The 21,958-nt window shown below is 37.2% G+C and overlaps 1 protein-coding gene across 4 annotated transcripts in view; it reads right to left on the reverse strand.

Annotated features, from left to right (window-relative positions):
* The window catches only part of FGF14 (fibroblast growth factor 14), a 607,406-nt gene that overhangs the window by 102,702 nt on the left and 482,746 nt on the right, over nt 1-21,958 (reverse strand). For all 4 annotated transcript variants that reach the window (XM_049647178.1, XM_049647176.1, XM_049647175.1 and 1 more), the window contains one exon: nt 17,522-17,625. In XM_049647178.1, coding sequence (XP_049503135.1) covers nt 17,522-17,625 — 104 coding nt within the window. The remainder of the gene's footprint in view (nt 1-17,521; nt 17,626-21,958) is intronic.

Here is a 21,958-nt window from a genome sequence, read left to right on the forward strand (position 1 = left end):
AGTATCTTTAAAAATGTAATGTTGGTCAAAACTTAGACGTGTGTGAGATTTTTCAATAATCATCTTTCAACAGCTTTTCTGGCTTTTTGCATGTAGGAAGCATTTTTAATCCAAGACCTTAAATGTTTGCTGAATAAATAGTTATGCGCATACAACTTGCAAAACAACAAATAATGGCTCTAATGTGATATAAAAACTTGGGGAGCCAGGGGCACCTGGTTGGCTCAGTTGGATAAGCGTCCAGTTTGGCCCAGGTCATGATCTCATGGTTCATGAGTTCGAGCCTTACATCAGGCTCTCTGCTGTCAGCACAGAGCCTCCTTCGGATCCTCTCTCTCTCACTCTCTCTGCTTTTCCCCTGCTCACTCTCACAAAAATAATAAGTAATTTTTTTTTAAACTTGGGGAGCCATTCCTCAAATTATAATAGCTGGGTAGGGTGAATTGTTCCTGGCGTGGAAGAGAATAGACTTCTAATGTGACCATTTATAAAGATACATGTAAAGGGGAATGGTTAACTTGAAAATATCCAGTGGCAGAAACTAATTATAACTTGAAGGTAGTGGTGAAGGTCACACTGTAGAGACAGGGAGACAGGAACTACAGTGCAGGCATCCTGAGAGAGACAGGGACAAATCAAGGATGAGAAAGAAAGAGGTGATTATGGAAAAGGGTAACGAGGAAGAATCTGAGGCTTATAAACAAATGTCTACAAGCAAAGGAAGAATGGCATCAGAACTATTAATGAGGTATGAGTCACATACCTCTGGGATGCTTCCTCTGGGATGTGGTAGGGATAAGGGCAATAGATCAGGGAAGACTTCACAGGGTATGTTGGCAGAAAGCTTTGTGTTCTTGGGAAGGAATCCTGAGTGTGGCAGAGATCTGAGTATAATTATAATAGTATGACTAGTGAATATATCTGGTCAATGCGCCAACAATCTGGTCAACATGCAACTATGTGCATAATTCCGACATTTCCTCCTACTGCTCTGCGCCGCTCCTTTGAAATCCTGTGGACAGTAGCTTTATCTAATAGGACTTGTGTCTAACTTATTTGCCAAGTGTACACAATTCATTAGCAATGCTATCATGATATCTATACAAGCTTAGACATACAAGCTTAAAAAAAGAATACTAGAAACAAACTAGGTGGTCCAAGAAGAATGATATAAAACTATACAATCTGAAGTAGTGCCTCATTTCCCCTGTGAATACCATATTATGTTGATCATGTATCACAAGTGAAAAATCACTAACAGAAGATTATAAGTAAAAATCTGCACAAAGATTAAGTGCATAACAAGTACTAACCTCATGAAGGGTCTTGGAAGGAAGGAAAATGGAAATGGATTAAAATATTATTATCTGGGTTCCATCCCCTTTTAACTTGTAGGAAGTTTAGCTGAACTAACTAGGAAATTTTCCCCTTAATATTTTTCCATGTCTTTTACACACACACAAAAACTAACACTTCATTGATTCCGACAATCTGAATATCCAGAAAATTCCCTGATTATTTCATATGCTGAATAGGCTGAAAGTAATTATACACTCCTTCATTATGACAGAATTACAAGTGTTAAATGGGAAATATACTGAAACCCTGAGCACAGCTAAATATGGATAAAGTACTTTTTTCATAATACATATACATCAGTGACTTGAATACTAGTATATTCTTCACAACATCATTATTTCTTTTATGCAAATATAAATAGAAATGTGGTAAACTTTTTAGTAGATGATCACTGTCAGGGAGACCCAGAGATGTATCATAATTAAGAATCATATTTTCAAAATAATCAATGTCATAAAAATACATTTATCTCTCTAAGATAAATTGGTTGTTTCCAAATGACATAAGATACCTATTGCCACAAGTTGAAATAAAAGTTTTACTGAAATTACCATCAAAATGAAGTCAAAGTCTATCTTTAAAATATTAAAAGCCACAGAATAAATGGATTTAATTGGTTTTAAAGTCAATAAACTTAAAAAGCAATAACAAGTTCCCTTTAGAATTATGAACATGTTTTTTAGCTTTTTCATGTTTTTATTTCTACTATCTTGACATTTTATCTGGCTTCAGGACATACATTCATGGCAAGGAATGTTATTTTATGGGATCTACTTTCACAGGAATTTTTCTAGGTCACTTCAGTGACAGAGGGAAAGCCATCTGACATTCACAGAAAGATAGTAATAACAGTTGCAGGCACAAGATAAAGAAACCCTGAGGTCTACTAGTGAAGGGAACTGAGTTGTAAATCTTACCAAAAAAAAAGAAAAAAAAATAAAGATTTTGACCCCAAAGCTCCAGAATTTCTTTCTTATGGGCTAATTGCTTTAACGATGGGAATACTACACAAGCAAGGCTATTTCATTTCTCTTGAAAACTCATTAGACTTTTATGAAACTTAGAAAATGTAGAAAACCATTACATCTGCAGCTCTCTTACAAGCATTCAAACCTATGTGATCATTCATGTGAAGGACCACGTATTTGAACGTAATCTTTACTCTGTTGGAGACTATAACAAGTATGTATATATGCTCACAGATAAATATAAATACCCTTTGCAATTATCATAATTTTAGTCTTCCTAAATTCTGAGGAGGGATCTTAAGATAGACAAATAGTGGACAAATAGAATCCACTCATTTCCTGCTGCCCCAGTATTTCAACTCTGGGCTTGCTCTGTGGCAGAAGAAGTTTCAGAGAGATTACCGCCACTGGCACTGTGCCCACCAGGCCAACTGCACAGCTGAGAAAATTCTGACTTGTTCTTAATGTGTATATGATAGGCATGGCGATGTTTGCTGACCTAATGTAATTAATTGCCATCATTCTGCCAGAACATAATCATAATATCAGAAGATTAAAGAAAACATAATTGAGTGTTTCATCTATTCCTTGGAAAGCATTTCAAATGTCATCATCACGTTATAAAAAGTCATTCAGAATCCTCAAGGTCACTCCAAGTGTCCAAATGCTTAAATTCGTGCTGGTGGCATTGCCAGATTTCATCTAGTCTTCTGAGCTGGCTATTTTCCCCTCACACTGTCCACTTGTCCACTTCTCAATCCCACTCTGTTGTCCATCTAAGAAACAGACTGTATAAAGCATTTTCCTTTGGAGAATTAACAATAACAGGAGCTGGGAATTATAGATCTTATACAATGTCCCTAAAGGTGGATTTTATTTTCATAGCACTTCACAAATGAATAGGCAGAAAAAAAATGCCTAGGCGATAATGAAGAGAAAAACAGGTGCATGTACGTATCAGGATACTAGTTTCTATCTGTGTGCCATTTTCACTGGGTGGGAAAGAGTACGTCATAGTAGTTATGATTATAGAATAATCATACACGAATACACACACCACACAGAGCACCTAGTAAAATAACTATTTTTTCCCAGTGGTAACATAATTCAGATTACTCAGTTACCCTCAACAAACTCACTTGGAAGTGGGACTGCCCAAGAATAACTCATTAGTACCTTAAAACGACTCAGCTTTGCATACCCTACATTCACAAACTTCGGCATTATGTTTCTTCGCCATTGTATTGCTATTATCACCACTGTCTCTTAAATGTAAAATCACAAATAGCCGATTTCACAATTTACCACTTTTTCCACAGTAAAAAGTTATTTTCAAGCACCAATTGCTTCTTGGTAGAACACTGACATCAATAGAAAATGCAATTAGGTATTGAACAGAATGGTTAAGGTAATTTTAACATGCTACTATTGGATCAATTAGTAGCCAGTAATTTCCAAGATATGCAGAGCTTTAGCAGACCTTTAGGCAAGTCTCTTGTTAAGAAAATGATTGGGATATTAGATAATTGAAATTAACTACTGAAACGTGCCACATTTCATAGTGAAATTAACTACTGCAACGTGCCACATTTCATAGTTTTCCCCAGTCATATTAGAAACACAATGTATAATGAAGTTGTTATTCATAAAAAATTTAAATAAATGATAGTTAGGTCCTGCTAGTTAATGGTGTAATGAGTCTGAGGAATTTCCAGCTGGTCCCAAAGACTGACCATCAGGAATAAAATAAAGTTGAGGCTGGATTTTGTGACTCAGAAAATGAAAGTATGATTGAACATCCTGTGCTTCTTAAACAATGAGCTATTGCTGACACGGTTTCTTTCTTTCCTTCTTTTTTTGGTTATTGTTTTTCCATGAATGATGCATAAAAATTAATAAGAATTTTGTCTGCATTCAAATTCCTACAAGGTGTTATTTGATTTTTTTTACATAAACACAAGGGAACTATTGCCCAAGGCCATTCTTCCCATTTCAATGTGTGAGCCTTCTCATGTAATGTAATTTTAAATTAAATAAAGGTTCACTGCTATTTCTCCTGGGTATATATTTGGTTTTGCTTCGTCTATAAAACAGTCTTTCAAAAGCCTCACACTGCATTAGGAAAATAGCTAACCCATTGATGGTACCTGTGGACCAATTTCTTCCTCCTTTCCTCCTTTATTTTAATATGATATTGCACATTAGAGTTTATTTCTCCATGGACATTAAGAGAATGCCTCTTACCTTGTCTCTAAGTAAAAGTTGTCTAGAGAACTTCTGAACGGTTTAAAAGTTGAGTCTTCTGTTACTGATATTGTTAGTAATATAGAATTCTAACTGATATTGGAATAAAAACAATGTAGGAGTTAGGTATACTGGCCACCATTCAATGGTATGTAAAGTTATCCAAGTTGCAAATTCTTGATAAAAATATAATTTCCTATTGTTTTTATTGATAACCTTAACTGATGGTTAGAGGATAGAAAGCAAAATGTTACATGAAAGTATTTAAATAATAATGCAGTAGATGCTCTGATTTTTTCCAAAGTTACTTAACTTTTTAATCATTTTACCATTTAACACAATAGCAAAAATAATATGAGTAATAAGTCTTGATTATAGAGGAGGTTCTTGTAAATTAATTTGCATCATTGCCTTGTGGACATTTAATGTCATTTTTAAGAAAAAACAATGTTTCCCATACCTCAATAAATAGGCAACTCTCAGGGTAACATATCTTCATGTCATAATTTTACTCTTTATTACCTACGAGTAAGAAAGAAAATTGTTTTTTTTTCAAAGCTGTGTCTGCGTACAGCCCAGGAAACCAAAACTCTTGAACTATAGCAGAGGATTGCTCACCATAGAAAATAAGTTGCCGTGACAAGGATCTCGGGTACTGAGTCTAAGGTTTATATAGTAGAAACAAAGCTTTAAAGGGCTCATGACTGAGAGACAGATGAGTTAATTGGAGAAGTTTACATTAATGGGGAGTCATTGAGAATCAACCCCTTTTCCTTATCACCTGGTGAAGGGCATTCAGAGTTAATTTATTAAATAGCATGAGTAAACGCTTCTCTCATGACATAAATCAACACTCATCATTTGTCTGATTAGTACCATTATGTATTATTTGTACCAGCTTAAAAGTAGAATGTTTCCTGCTTACCCACATAACTATTTCTGCTAAACAGTGGCCTAGATCTAGGATTAATAACCAAATAAAATATTTCCACCTTGTTAAACATGCAGCACTTCCAAAAATATTTTGTTCCCATTCAGTCTCTACCTCTATAGGGACAGCAAACAGCACCCAATCATGATGCTTTTGCATGGCTAGGACATGTCAATAAAAGTGACTTATGTCTCTTCATTTCATATAGTCATTAGACCTTAAAAGCAATAAATATCTAACTCCAAGCGAAACTCTTAAGATCTACTAAGTCCTTGCTCAAGAATTGCATCATGTACCTTTCCATAAACTTGCATTCCAAACTGAATACATTACTTTAGGACAAACAGACAATGTTCAGTGAAACCCTAAGTAGCTCAGAGCACGTAACACACTTCCAGAATCTAAACAAATCATTCAAAGTGAAAATGCACTGTGTACGGACCTTACATTTATAGAGACTGTAAGTTCCATGAGGCCAGGGGTTGTGTCTGCCTTTTTCATTAGGTTCAGGAATGTGTTGCATCAATATTGGTCAACAGGTAATATCCGAATGGAAATATGGCCCATATTTTCAGTCAAATAACTGGTCATCAATCTTTCAATAAAACTATAAGTCTAAAACCAGTGGAAACAAAAGACATAAAGAAGAGGTAACAAGGAAAATTATCACCAAAGGAGTGATTCTTATCAGTTGTTTGCATATAACATGTGGGGAGGAACAGCCAGTTAGGCTTTTCAAAAAAAGTTGCTTTAGTTCTTTCTCAATAGAAAAGAAAAAGAGAGTAGTTTTCATATTGCTGTGAATTATTTCATAAATTATTTTTCATTTTTATTCCTAAGTGAATAAAAACTTGGATGTAAATGATTGGGGCTGCATTGAGGAAACTGAAAGAAACACCCAACTCATGGTTCATGAATTCTCAGAGTCCCCGGCAGGTAGCTCACATGCAAGAAGTAGGAAGAGGAAGAATCCTCCAAAAGTAAAAAAATCAGAAAGAAAACTCATCCACTCAACTTGGATGGGTGATGTGTATCAATTTCAATCATGAGTCTCCCACATATGCAAACAATTTTTAAGGAAGCAGAATTTGGCCCCAAATTTTAATAGCTATTAACTATTGCTTTACTATTAGAGCTGGTTTGCCATTCACTATATGGTATATTGGCTTTGGCGTGTATATAGTTTTTGTGTAATATTTTTTTCATGACGTGGAAAATGAAAGCAAAGAGATAGTTCATTCTCAAATATTGTTTATCTATCATTTTAGGTAGGTATTGTTTATCTATCATTTTGAGGTAGTCTTTAAAACTCCTTACATGCAAACATTTCTTTCATTATCTCCCACCTATCATCTACCCTCTACAAATACAAATTTTGAAAAAGTAAAACATTTCAATCAAACATAAATTTTGTTACTCTTTACAGTATTTCATTTTGCTCTGGAGAAGAATCAAGATAAAATGGCAAACTTCAATGGTATTTTTTTTCTTTGACACTAAAAGGAAATAAAAAACCAAAGTATTTGATGTCATTTCATGGACATCTGTAAATAATAAAATCCTTTCTCTAATTATGATTATTCATGTGCTTGTTTTAGAATTTTTTTAATGTTTGTTCATTTTTGAAGGAGAGAGAGGCAGAACGTGATCAGGGGAGTAGCAGAGAGGAAGGGAGACATAGAATCCAAAGCAGGCTCCAGGCTCTGAGCTGTCAGCACAGAGCCTGACGTGGGGCTTGAACTCACAAACTGTCAGATCATGACCTGAGCTGAAGTTAGACGCTTAACCGATTGAGCCACCTAGGTGCCCCCCATGTGCTTGCTTTAAAATGTTCAAGTTCAAGTGCTAGCAAGATTTACCAGGAGTCAGGTTTTATTTTCTTGCTCCAAGATTCTCTCATAAGGTGAAGACATTACCACTCACTTTATTAATGCAAATATAACCATGTTAGAGTGCAGACATAGCATATCCAGTTCTGTCTCTGTGGGTTTGTCATGCTCTTTCAGGAAAAGAATGGGTAAATAGTGCTTTTCTGCAATTCTAGCTTGAGAAATAAACAGGCTCCTATGTTCTTTGCTGATGCTTAATGTTTTCCAGCGGGTAAAAAGATAAATGACATTCATAATAAATATCATGAACAGGAGGGCACTTGAGGAATAAATTAATAAAATCTACCGGTGACATTTATTCCACCTTAGCAATAATCAATCAAAAGCTACAAATTAAAGACCTCCTACATATCCATCACTATTGAAAGAGTGATAAGAAATGTACAGATACAATCATGGAATCATAGAGTCTGAAAAAAGATAGGAGCCTTAAAATTCACCTCATCAAGATGTACATCCTATCCATTGGATGCTCAGGGGGTTTTCGTTGTTTCTAATTCAGCCCCATCTGATTATCTCTGAAGCCCCAGCACATACAGCACATCAGCTGTCAGTGGAAGGCATCCGAAAGTGTTTCTTGAATGAGTGAATAAATAAATTCATGATTATAGACATCCCCACCAAGTGCTTGATTCTTCAGCCCATATTTAAGTGCTAAGTAATTATATTGAGTAGAAGTAGTTTTCCATATATTTCTTGCAGACCCTTTTGTAATTAGACATATGCGTTTAATTTTTGTGAGGTAGGTATTATGGGCTTTGTGTAGTTAAGAGATCTGTAGAATGATGGGTCCATACGGGATTAACTCGCTCTCTGTACTGGACCTGGAAAAGGAGTTCAAAGGTAGATCAAGCACAGGGACCTGCCGCTCACATAAGAGGGAGGAGGAAGTCTCTCTAGTCCAGAAATGAGACTTGTGTGGAAAGACCCTGCTTAGAGGAAAAAAAAAATGTCTCGGAGGAAATAGGGGTTTAGGAAAAATAAACAAATTATTAAATAAAAATATTTACTTCATTAGTAAATTTTTTAATCTTAAAAGAGTTCATTTCTGAAGGAACCTAGGTTTGTTGTCTTTAGCAGCCTGCTCTGACAGGATGCCCTTGGCCTGAATTGGCCCTTCAATTCAACAGGTGCCCTGTGGCCCCCAGCTGACTGTCTCAGACTGATTTCTCCCCTGAGCTTTAGGTGATGGAGACCACTTCTCCTTTTCAGGACTATAAACCAGCTGCCATTGGTTTGAAATTCAGTGTCTTTGTTTCTATTTTCTCAAGTCTCAGCAAAATAACACCTGTCCTTCCACATATTATCTTGATGCTCAAGGACACATTTCTTGTCCTATTCTTCCCCAGACTGAGTGGAGCAATCACAGACAAGGCTTTTCTCTTTGTGTCTCCTCACAGGCCAGCTCACCTGGTCAACAGGAAAGGTGAGCACTACTTATGGCCATGTCTTTCTGCTTACTGCAGGGGCCTGAACCAGGCCCTGAACTTGTAAACATCAACATCATCATCATCATCATCATCATCATCATCATCAATGGTAAATATAAAATCATTTCATCTCAATGCCCTGGTTCCTGAGACACTGATGTAGACCCATGTTTATCAAAGTGTGCTCCTTCAGACATCTGCACTAGAAATGCCTGGGATACATATTCAAAATTCTGATTCTGGAGACGCACTGGATACACTGAATTGGAATCTTTCAGGCTAATGTTCTATGATCTGGTTATCTGCACTGCTCTCTGAGTAAGTCTTAGGTATCTTATGTTGAGGGTTGTGAACCACTGTGAGAATATCTGAAGGCCTGATATTTCCCTCCCATATCTTTAGCATCATTTTTATACAGGTTAGGAATTTAACTCAGTTAGTCCTCTGCTTTACTATCCACTGTCCAAAATTGCCTGTACAGATGCTGTATACTTGGGAATTAATTAAAATACATTAGTAAGCCTTCTCAAGAAGTGTGTTATTTTATAAAGTTCTTTCTAACATCTAACTTCACTTATGCTGATGTCATTCACCTCATCTCTTCATTTTCTGTCTCACATTTGGGATGAAAAGGAAAATTATCACCATCCATCATAGAACATTCTTTCTCTATCTGCACGTCATTCTTAAAGACAGCCCTGAGACATGATTATTCCAGAATAAAAAAGCTTTGTCATCATCCAGTAGTCAACCAATAGGATTATAACCCACCTGCATATTCCGGGGACAAACCGAACACATCCCGAACTGAATGCAGCAGGTTCGCCACCCAAGTATCCTCCTCCTTCTGGGTTTTGTCCTCAGTGAGGATACCACCAAGCACCAGGTTCTGAGCCAGTCCTCCCAGAGCGAGCCCACCCCGATACCCAGACTACCACAGGCTTCTTTCCATATCTCCTCAGAAAACACTCAAAATATCTCTCATCCGTTCCAATCCCTTAATCCAGAGGTTGCCAACACCACCATCTCCAGGTCCAGAAACAAAGTCAACATGTGCAGCATCTTCCTTTATAAAATTAAGGAGAAGTTGTCACTGTGGCTAAATAGTAGACTGAAGAGTGCATTCCCCGCCCCAGATCGTGTGTGCACTTAATGCTGTCCAAACAGAACAAACATTCGTAGTTTGCAAGCTCTATTTGGTTTCTATCTTTTTTTTATCTCTTCTCCCCCTGTTCCCCCACCTCCCTGATCCTGGTAACCACTGCTCAAGTCTTACCTCTATGTATTTGATTTGTTTAGATTCCACAAGTAACATCATGCAGGTGTTTTCTTTATGTGTCTGGCATATTTTACTTCTGCGTGTTGTTGCAAATGACAGGATCTCCCTTCTTAAGGCCGAATATTATCCCTTTGTATGTCCTCAGCATCCCTCACCTGGCCTGTTGCAGTGCTTGTCACACCATCACTAGCCTCTTTCCACTAATCCTCACCATCACAGGCATAATCCTGTGGAAGCCAAGTATGGCCACACTGTTTCCTTGCCTAGAGAATAACCAAGCACAGCCAGCATTCTGGAAAGGGGGCTAAGGGAAGGGAAATAGGTAAAAGTGGTCATGGGGCTGGAGCAGACAAGGTATTTTGGGTGTGGTCTGAAAGCCTAGACTAGGCTTCACCAGGGAGGGTCTTGTTTTCTCCACCCCAGAGTGGTGGGAGTCAGGGAGTCCCAGAAAGGTGATGGAGTGAGCACAAGACATGGTCCTCCCTCTCTCCTTTCCTTGTAACATGACTTCCCTGCTTCCTTCCCTTTGCTATCTGCTCCTCTTTCTTTTCTCCACTCTTTCCCTAACGCTGCCTAGTGTATCTCCCCACTGCTGGTTTGTGATCTCCTTTCCATTTTCCTTTTCCCCCTCTTCTTCCTCTTAAGCTTCAGTGTCTTCTCTTCCTCAACCCCAGCTCCTGCCTTCACACTCCTTAAAATGGCACTGGAACTTGGATAGCCTAAAAATACATTTAATTCTTTGTATAGCCTACTATCAACCTAACATAGGGTGTTTCGTATCTTTCTTTTGCCCAAAAGGCTGCTTAAAATTAGTTACATGTAGTTACCATTTGCATTTGTTCCTCAATTGCTTTTTCCTTCTGGCAAGTGACCCTAAGTAGAATGACAGCATCCTTGCCTTTGTCATAATCAATTACTCTGTGCATCAGTGTTCAGTGTCGTGGGAATTACATGAGCACTGGAGTGAAATTAACTAATGTGCCATACTTGCTTCCTTGTTACTATAAATTATCTTAGCCAAAATACCAAGAAAGGATAATAGCCATTTTCAAATTGGGCATTATATCCAACTGAGTCATAATGCAACAGGAACCATAGGGAAACTTAATGAAAAAAGAAATATTTTTTAAGCATAGCAAGTAAAGCTTTAAAATATGTGCAAATTTAAAAACTATTATTTAACATTTCATAAAAAGAAATAAAAACACTCTGACCAAAAGTATAATCATGTGAATAAATGTGTGCATAATTTAAGCACAATACCTAATTCCAATGAAACACACACAAATATATATGTGTGTGTATATATATATATATATATATATATATGTATATATATTTATGTATAGTCTCAAAAGGTGTTAGAGATTGTTTGTGCAGAAGAACATGAATATCAAGTCAGAGATTGTTTGAAAATCAGAGATATTAATAATCATTTCAAATTTAATACACTTTTTAAAATAAAGAAACTGACCCATTCAGAGAGATCAACACTGAAGGATGAAAGGTGGAAACACTTCCATTCTGAAAAGGGCATCTCTGTGTATCCTGATGAACTTAGATTCCTGCTTGGTTTAGTTTTGCCTCCCTACTCCCAGGGGGCAGAGTATGAAAGGCTGGTCCCCAAGGTGAGCAGTTTTCAGATGCTACTGAGGCCCTTGGTTTAGGGACAAAGGATATTGATGGCCATTGATGGTAGATGTAGCTCAGATTACTTGATTAACCCCCTGCCTAGAGCCTAAATTAAAAAAAAAAGCCAGGAGGCAGGGACAAAGTACCTTAGCAACACTGGGATACGTAGTGAGCCATTTCCTGAGAACGGATGTCCATAGATGCTAGAGATAGGATGGGTATCAAGGATGGCCAAAAAACTCACACAACACCCCAAAGCATAGAAATATGGGTGAATGATTGTGTGTACCATATATGAGCAACTCTCAGGAAAGAATAGAGAAGCTGGAGGGAAACTGAGCACCACACTGTGAAAAAACAAGTCAGTTCCATTTCTAAACCCCAAACCTGAGTGATGAACAGAAGAATTCTCAAGAGGAAATGTCAAGAGGAAATAACGTTGTTCCATCCAATTTTATGAGAGCGATGGACTCTGTAGGAAGATGTATGATTGATGGGAAGTGAGGCAGAGACTCTGAGGCTTTCCTGTCTGGGATGCTTTGGGACATTGAAGCAACACAAATCACCATATGTAAGAGACTCCTGCTGGCACAGAGGTAGGGAAGCAAAACCACCTTCTCAGAAGAGGCTCATGAAAATATTTCTGAAGGATGGGAGTACAATATTAGAAAACTACCTCATGTATAATAGATAAGATTTTGAGGTCCTTAAACGTGTTTTTGCAGAATATATGGCGTTTACCTTGTTTTCCTGAATTAAAGACCATTTCATACCCCCTCCTTCCACATTCATTGTCTATTGATAGTTGGGTTGCTAATTTAGTGAAGAAGAGGACAGAACTGCTTCACATTTCTGCAAACTTCAAATTAGAGGCAAAGGAAGTTAGGAAAACCAAACATTTTATTCTACTCAGTGTCGGGCTCTGCACCTAGGTACCTGCCTACCAACTCTACTCTTACTACCTTAACCTAAAGCTACCATCATCTCCCCCACCAGCCATTTCAAAAATAATTGCTATATGGTTGGTGATGGTTGAGCTACCAGCTTTTGACTTACCCACTAGTGGGTGGACGGGGGATCCTTATTAATATAGATTCCTGGGACTCCTACTAAACCCACTGAATTGAAATATTGGGAGTCTGACCCAAAGAATCTACCTTTTCTCCCTCTTTCCAGGTGATTCTTATGAGCCCAAATATTTAGAAATCACAGTAGCAGTGTTACTTTTTTTGATTCATTTAACAAATCTACATGAAAAAGGATTGTCTTCCTCTCCAGTTGTATCACTTGGTTAAGAAACTCAGAGCAAATATTAATCTCAGGAGAGCCCCAGGGCTTACTGCCTCCCCAGATGCCTGCATTTGGGTAACAGAAATATTTATATCACCCTTTGGAATATGATATTCTCATAAATGTCAGCCTGTGATAAGATAGCAATAATGAGTCTTTATACATTTTATGTATGTTGCTTATGTCATCATTCAGAAAAATCAAACAGACTAAAACCAGAATTTTAAAACCCCCAAATTAACTTAAGTATCCAGGGAAACATTTTAATTGTATAGACGAGAAGCTTGAGAGGCAGAGACCCGGGCATGAATGACAACATGAGCCTTGGCTGGATCCGGGGTCCAGGTGTCCCGAGAAAGCCCATGGTTCTACTCACCATTAGTGTCTTTTCCTTCCTCGCCCCTCCCCCTTTTCCTCTTCTCATATCAGAAACACATTCTGACTTCCACTCTTCTCTATCTGTGCCCCAATGATGAACAATCCTTTCCTTCATTCTGAGTTCTTCAGTATTCAGAATTTACCTTCAAACCATGTCTCTCTACAGAGGATTTTCTTAGTCTTTCAAAGCTACAGATTGCTTGAAAAAAAATTGTTCCTCATGGTGCTATAGACAGTTTATAGTTGTTCAAAATACATGTATTTCCCAAAATCATATTAAACTAATTCTTTAATGTAAGTATTCCCTTGTCAGTTTCTGTTCTACCATCTTGCAGCTTGTCTTCTACCTTTGAGAAAATCGTTCATATCTGACATTAAATCTCTTGATATACATCTCTGAGGAACATATTATAATCATCATGACCACAAAAGAGACGACTATTGTCATATAAAAGGAAAGATTCCACAGGGAACATGTGCCTTCAGCATCAGAAATGTGTTTATTTTCATTTAGTACTTTTTTTTTTTTTGTCCCACCTCCCCTACCGGAGGTGAAATTATCTGACAAATTGAATATCTTTATTTGGATGGCAGGGGCTTATGAGAGTTACTTCCTGAAATGCCAATAGAGAAATATGCACCTCAAATCAAAACTCTAATGTGATTTTCATTCAACAGAATTTATTTTGAATGATCTGTGTGTTTTATTGCCTAGCTTCTAAATCTATGGATCCTCAGTAAAATTGGTCCCATATTGGGCACTAGTTTTCACTGTGCAAACATTAAGTTGATCTTTTTAAAGTGGGCACAAACTTAAAACAGATTCCTTCATTTCCAAGACTTTAATCTTTATTACTTTTTTCTTTAAACCTGAGGTTGACTGGAGTTTTCCTTTTAAAGCATTTACTCAACTTAACTTCAAAACCTCTTAGCTGAGTTAGCCATGTGTGGCATGGCTTTTTAAAAAAAATTTTTTTAATGTTTATTTTTGAAAGAGAGACAGAGACAGAGTGTGAGTGGGGGAGGGTCAGAGAGAGAGGGAGACACAGAATCTGAAGCAGGCTCCAGAATCTAAGCTGTCAGCACAGAACCGGATTCGGGGCTCGAACCCATGGACCATGAGATCATGACCAACTGGGGCTGAAGTCGGAGGCTTACCTGACTGAGCCAACCAGGCGCCCCCGGTATAGTTTTTTTAAATTTAAATTTCATAAGTTACATGTAATAAATTTTAAGAATATTAAATGCTTAGTACATAATATCAACTTTTTCCCAGAGAGATGCAATTTTCTATGATTTCTTTTTTAAGTTTGAGAATCTCCAAAGGAAAAGGATCATGTTTCAAATTACACTTCTTAAAAATTGAAATGAAATCTGTTCCCTAGGTAGCAAATCCCTAAAGGTTTTCCTTACATCATCATGTGTTTATAACTTCTTGTTAGATAGAATAGGTGCCAGACCATATGATGAAAAATGTCTGGCACATAGAAGCATTATAGTGAAACAGTTAAAATGTAAGCTAATGAGTCAGACTATTAATGCTCAAATCCTGTGTTCTCTATTTACTACCTGGGTGACCGCACAGATTCTTAAACTCTCTGTGCATCAGTATCACCATTTTAAAAGCATTTGCTCAATAGGATTAGATGAGCTAATACTGGCCAGTGCTTAGAACAGTGTTGGGCAGAGTTTACTATATAAATACTAGCCATTATTATTACTATAGAAGTAGATCTATTGTTATTATATAGTATAGCAATTGTTATATTGTGTTGTGCTATATTATTAACCTAGTGAGTACTCACTACTTATGAAATAGAGGACTATGGAAATATATTCTTTTAATTTTTTTGAATGTTTATTTATTTTTGAGAAAGAGAGAGACAGAGTGCGAGCAGGGGAGGGACAGAAAGAGAGGGAGATACAGAATCCAAAGCAGGCTCCAGGCTCCGAGCTGTCAGCACAGAGCCTGACGCAGGGCTCGAACTCACAAACCATGAGATAACGACCTGAGTCAAAGCCAGCGGCCCAACTGACTGAGCCACCCATGTGCCCTGGAAATATATTCTTTTTACTGAAATATTTTAAGTTCACATTTCATTACATTGAAATAAATAGCACTTTAACTATGGAGTAATAGTAAAGATTGGAAGTTGCATTTGATTTGCATTGGAGTCCTTTTCCTGAAAGATGGCTGAGGATTATAAGGGCCTGGCCTATGCAGTGGGGATCTCACAGGGTGGGGGATGGACAGATAGAATATCTTTTACCAGATCCTGGATTCAAAGCAAAGAGTCAAGATTGGTAGAGAAGAAAGGCAACATCTGTAAGTCAAGAATCAAGGCACCAAAAGGAAGGCACAGATGCCAAGGAACTGGAGAACCAGGGACACTGAGAACAGAAAATAACGGGTCAACAATAAACCTGAAGTTGTCACTGAAACAGATCGGAGCAGATGCTGTCACCCATAGCTAGCCTTATGAGACCTGATTCCTGGGCAGGAGGCCGTATGGACCAGCCATTAGTCCCTTCATCACTTCTATTACTGCTGCACTGTTTTCCACCAAACACAACCTGAACTTGCATTTTCGGCAAAGACACACACTCAAGATGATATTCATTACCTTAAAAAATGGTATTCGTGTGCAACTTCATCGCAAAAGAAATAGAAAGCACCTCCCTCAGTAGCAAAAAGATAAAATAAACATTCACATGTCCCTCTGACATCAACACATGTATCAGAGCACAACAAACAACATGATAAAATCATCAACAGAAACAGAGACCTAGAAGTTATGGCAGATACTGCAACTAATAATTTTTAGGTATGTCAAAGATGACCTGGGGGGAAAGAAAGAAACAAAAACAACAGAACAAATGTCAAATTCATAAAATTGACTTGTATCTGAAAGAAGGCATCTCCAGAAAGTGATCTTTATCTGAATCATACTTCTCTGAAAGGGGAGGATAGGGAATTCTAGCTTGATCTTGCTCTCAGTCTGTTGAATATTCATTTTGGGCAACAGAACACAATTTACATCATGTGAGGCTCAGGTCTGTGTGCAGGAACACCCTTTAGGGAACTCAGATGAAGCTTCTAAAATAACAAGAACATTTTCCAGTTCACCGCAGAGGGAATCCGCAGCTCGAATTTCATTTTCTTTGACAGGTTTTTCCAGATTTGCTCAAGAAAATGCCCCAGAGAATGATTCTGCTTAAGTTTTATGTGCGTGTGTGTGTGCATGCGGGCGTGTGCGTGGGTAATGTCTCTATACATGTTTACATGTAGTTTTTTGATGATAATATTTAGCAATAACAGAGTTTTAAAGAATTTAAATGAACATGACATGCAAACCCAAATAAGAGCATTTTTCTTTGAGGTACCATGAATTTAACCTGTCAACTTTTGCTCAAAGGAGAAAAGAAATACTTTCATCTAAGTCTCTATTGTTTGGTCCTATGGCAGAAATTAATTCTGACTCCACTATAATGTATGGATACAGCACATCTGAATGAGACTTATGTGTAAATAATAAATATTGCAGAAGAAGTCATATGGCTAAAAAGGTGCTCAACTTCTAGGATACATTAACACAAAACAGAAAGACTTGCTTAGATTTAAATTCGATACACGTTTTATAAGTATTTTTGCCTGCAAAACATTGACACAATTTGAATTCCTGGTTTCAAAAGAACTACTCTTTTTAAATTTTATTTTTTAGAATTCATAATAATTCTGTTTCTTTTTATAAAATCATCTTTTCAGGAAACTCTCTAAGACAAGTACATTTCTAAATGGAAATAAAAGATTATATTAACCTCAACCCTTTCAAAATTATTCAATTTTCTACAAACTAGCTCATTTTTTTAAAATACGTGAATGCACAATTTTAAGAGGTAATATTACTCTTCCACTTGACATATATACTGATATTATCAGACAGTGATGAATAATAAAGAAACAGCCCTTACAGCACTGTAGTAAAGATCAAATATTAAAGCCAAGATGGCAGAGTCAATAGACATAGATCCTTCTCATTTTTGTTATTGCTACTACCGTTTTGGTTTTTTTTTTTTGCAAACATTGAATGAATGGCCAACACCTTTGGCATGTTACTTACTGATGGGTAGAGGTAACCTTCTCCATTCATGGCTATATACAATCCTGTCTTCACTCCCTGGATGGCAACAACGCGCAGTCCCACTGGTATGAGGTTGAACAGTGCTGTAAAGATAAACATGGCCTGTCACAAATGGGCAGGGGAAGCAAAGCTTTGCCATCACTTTTCTGTCTTTCATTTCTTTTATTGAAAAAAAAATCATCTATGTTACAACCTTCTGAGAAGTTCCAATTAATTAAGTTTTATTTCTCTTTCTAATGAAGACGTATCTTCAATGGGTAAAATCAGCCCTTGAGCTTCAACGTATAGATATCAGCAGTCCACCTATAGCATTGCAAAGAATTGGTGGACCAATACACAGACTCAAGCCTGTAATCATGATTCCAGTATCACAGTCTCTGACATCGTTTGATGCCAAAAGAAATCAGCTGTGAAGATTCTCAAAGAGTGGAATCAAAAAAGTCCAAGTTGAATGCTTAGTCTGGTCTTTCAAGCAGAAAGCATGTTTTATCACTGCAGTGTAGGACAGGCTAGAAGTTTAAAAGGTAATTTCAAAACTAAATTAGTGTTGCTGAACCAACATGAGATGCCAGCAGAGCCCAGAAAAGGTGTGTACCTGCCAATGTGCTCAATTTAGAAAGAACGAATCATACTGAACGGCATGCACATTTTAAAGAGAGACATTTTTTTTTACTAATATCTCATAAAACTGTGAGTGATAACTAAAATAAAAGAGGGGAAAGTGTTCAATTTTACCCATCTGTGAGATAAAAACTCATTTATGTTTCCATGTTTCATTTCTTCCCTTATTGACCAGAAAAGTATTTTTCTATTATTTTACATAGTACAGATAGCAATGTTATCACTGAGTTTTAAAAAAAAGTCTTAACATTCCTTTAACACATTGTCATCCTGGGGTTACATGTTGACTCTTTTGTGGGTACCATCCTCAGTATTAACTGCTTCATGATTTGGGGGACCTTAACGTAAATACATTTTTAAGAGAGCTATTAATTATTCACAGTGAGGTTATCTGCTCCCACTCAAGGTCTTAATTCAAGAGTAGTTCCAACTAACTGGATCAGGCCAGAACAGGCAACGACAACCCTGAAATGTTGAAGTAAACATGTAAACAAAATACCTGAGGTTTAGGTTCTCAAATGTATTCCACAAAAGACAAATAATTTGAAAAGTGTGGGTAATTTTGGCTTCAATCTATGGGTCTATTCAGTGTATAATTAAAAATGTACTTTATAAATTAATTTCTATTTAATTCTGAGGCATCACATTTTTTCTCTGAAGGGTGGGGGAAACTTATACCTTCTTTTCCAAGTATTACATGTTACTGATCCCAAGATGTCAAGATGCCTGTGATGAAAGGAACATGGCAGGCCATGGTCATAGATAATCATCCCTAAAGGAATACTCAGGGACAAAATGATTAAGTGGATAATAGCTTTCATGATTCAAGCTATCTTTGGACTGTTTTCCATAAGATTCTAAAGGCTTATGTTATAAAAGAATGAGGCTTATGCTTGCTCACTTCTATTACTTAATAGTAAACATGAGTGGGAGTCATTGAACAGTACATGGTACTTGTGTCATTGTAACTCAGTATTTCTTTTTTGTGGAACAGGACCATTGGCTAATATCTCTCTTAGCCAGAACACCTAAACTCTCCTATCTCCCTTATATTTTGAAAGGATGGGTACCATAGAACAATTCCTGATTTAGGTGTAAAAGTTCTGGAGAAAAAAAACATAGTTGGATGCCTGTCCTTGAAAACTATTCTAACTTAACCCATTCATTCTAATCTCTACACACTCCTAATGGTATTTGTAGGTGCCATATATTTGATAGAGGCCAGATGGTATAATTCTAGAAAGTAAGTACGTCATGAACTCATCAAAATAATATGGTATAGGAAAGAGAAAAATTATAGATGATAGCCTAAAATGACCTTTCCAGAAAATAGGTTTTTTCCCTAGGATTTTGGTTGGGACCTGAATTCCAAGATGACAGTTATTACCATTTACAGAAAGACAAATCAAAGCTAATCCATGTAACCACTGTCATGTGGAAGCCCATTCAGAGCTGATCATGATGAATCCATGGTGCTAATTAAAACTACAGATACCCATGTTAATTGAGACATCATTATATTTTCCATTCCTTTTGTATTTTATATAATTATAAAGCAATGTCACAAAGCCTAGGGGAGTTCAGAATAATAAGATGTTCATGCTACTTTATTTATTTCGTGGAACACTCTAGTTTTCCGTACAGTAGTGATTTTCAACCCCGGCTATACTTTAAAATTAGCTGTATTCATAAAGCAGAATATCCATGCCCAACCACAGACTAATTAAATTAAATAAGAATCTCTGGAAGTGGGTTTAGGGTTTAGGGCATAAGGAAATTTTTTAAAAAGCTCCTCAAATGATGCTAAAGTACAGCCAAGATGGGAACAGCCATCCCAAGGCCTGTAGCATGGTGGTAGCTGTGAGTGATGGGCAATTTTTACACATCAAATTATCAGGTCGGGAATTTCTAAGATGAGAGGGGTGCTTGTAGCATTTATTAAATCTGGTGATGGGAGCAATTAAGTTTAAGAGCACAGGAAAACCTCAGGACATCCCCAAAAGCAAACTAGGGGAAAAGAAAACTACACCCTAATCAAATGCCATAGTTCATGGTAAGGCTAATGTTTAGTAGATAGATGGGAAGCTCTAAGAATTTTAAAAGAATATACCCTGAAAATGAGTGTGTGATGAAGTAACCTGTGTACTCATTTCTTTCTGTGAAAGATCTCTCCAGGGCACATAGATGCCAATAGTAAGCAGTCAAGTTGCTACAGTATCTTCTCTATTAGGACCAATCACCCATCATCAATCACTGTCATGGCACTTTCCTCCCCGGAGATTTCTAAATCTCGGGCTGGAAAACCCGGGGAGGATGTTAGGATCAGGCTCACCTGTCTGCTGGCCTTTCTCTCTCTTCTCAACTCACCTAAAAATCTTGACAAAGGCAGCTTAGTAGGGTCGTTCTGACTGTACCTAGTTCTAAATAAGCTCATGTTCAGTTGTGGGGATATGTGTCCAACTCAAATCATGAAGATTTGAAGGCTCAAGCCTCAGTTTTGTCATATAGTAACTTTCAAGGTGGCAGCATGGTGACCTTTAGATTATTTCTCCTTATTTTTCCTACTTACAGATTACTAGTCTTTGGTTTGGATTCAGAGGATTATCACAAATCTGGAATGTATTTGTGAATTCTTACATCACACCCTTCGTCAAACCAAAAGGGCAGTGCTGCCAGGACCCGCCTGCCAGCATCTCTAGTGCTCACCCTCATGTTTATAGAATACTTTTCATGGTTTATGATTTTCTGAAGATTCATAAGACTACTGTAATGAACCAGAGAAAAGAAAATAATCTTAAAATTCCATCTAAAAAATGTGTTTTTCAACTACAAAGTGATGACACACAAAAGTAGAGTGAATCAGTAATTCCCACGGCTTTTATAAAACTACCGCAGTCCTGCCATGTTTTATTAAGTTTTATGGTCGTATAATTTTTAATGGCCTTTTGAGGAGAGAACCTGTATCTCACCCTGTTTCTCTCCATTCTGCTATGTTTTGGAAAATGTTGAAATGGTAACAGAACTAACCCAACTGGCCAAAAAGGCACATAAAATGGAACAGAAGGTGTGAGACAGCTCTTTGCACAGGAATGCAAGCCCCTTGAGTGTGGGCACTAGAACTTGGTTCTGTGGCTTCTCTACAGGAGATCCTGTCCCCTCTTTATTGTTTAAATTGTTCCTCGACAGTATTAGGGGGATTAGAGAGGACTGCAAGTGCTGCCAGACTCTTGTTCCTTCAAGTGTGGTTACATAGTAGGAGAAAACAAGCCCCACACATTTAGAGAACAGAAGGTCGTGTGTCTTTTGGTGTCTAATCTCAGTTTTCCAGTTTGGTGTTTAATACTGTTTGCGTAACCAGATACAATTGTGTGTGTGTGTGTGTGTGTGTGTGTGTGTGCAGATAATGTATAAATCTGCACTTTCACAGTTTAGAAAATATTGTGCTCCTTATTCAATTCTGAAGCAATACGCTTTTAAAAGATAGTGTCTACCTAACACACCTTAATTTGATATTGATTCCCATCGTTAAAAATAACCAACTTGTTTGGCATTACAAAAACCAAAGAAGAAGGTAAGGGAAAAATGCATAAAACCTGTGAAAAGAATTATTTTTCTGAGAAACTAAGCAGCATTTTCATATAGCTATGGTTTATTTCCTTTCTTAAAAACTTTGTCATAAGGGATGGCCTCAAACTCTAAGTCAGAATGTCACAGTTTTTGCAGTAATCAGAGTTATGGAAAACTATTCCTCATTCTCCACTGGATTTTGGTCAAAGGAAATCAGAAAACATTGAA

The sequence above is a fragment of the Panthera uncia genome (assembly GCF_023721935.1).
Source record: "Panthera uncia isolate 11264 chromosome A1 unlocalized genomic scaffold, Puncia_PCG_1.0 HiC_scaffold_16, whole genome shotgun sequence".
Lineage (NCBI taxonomy): Eukaryota > Metazoa > Chordata > Mammalia > Carnivora > Felidae > Panthera > Panthera uncia.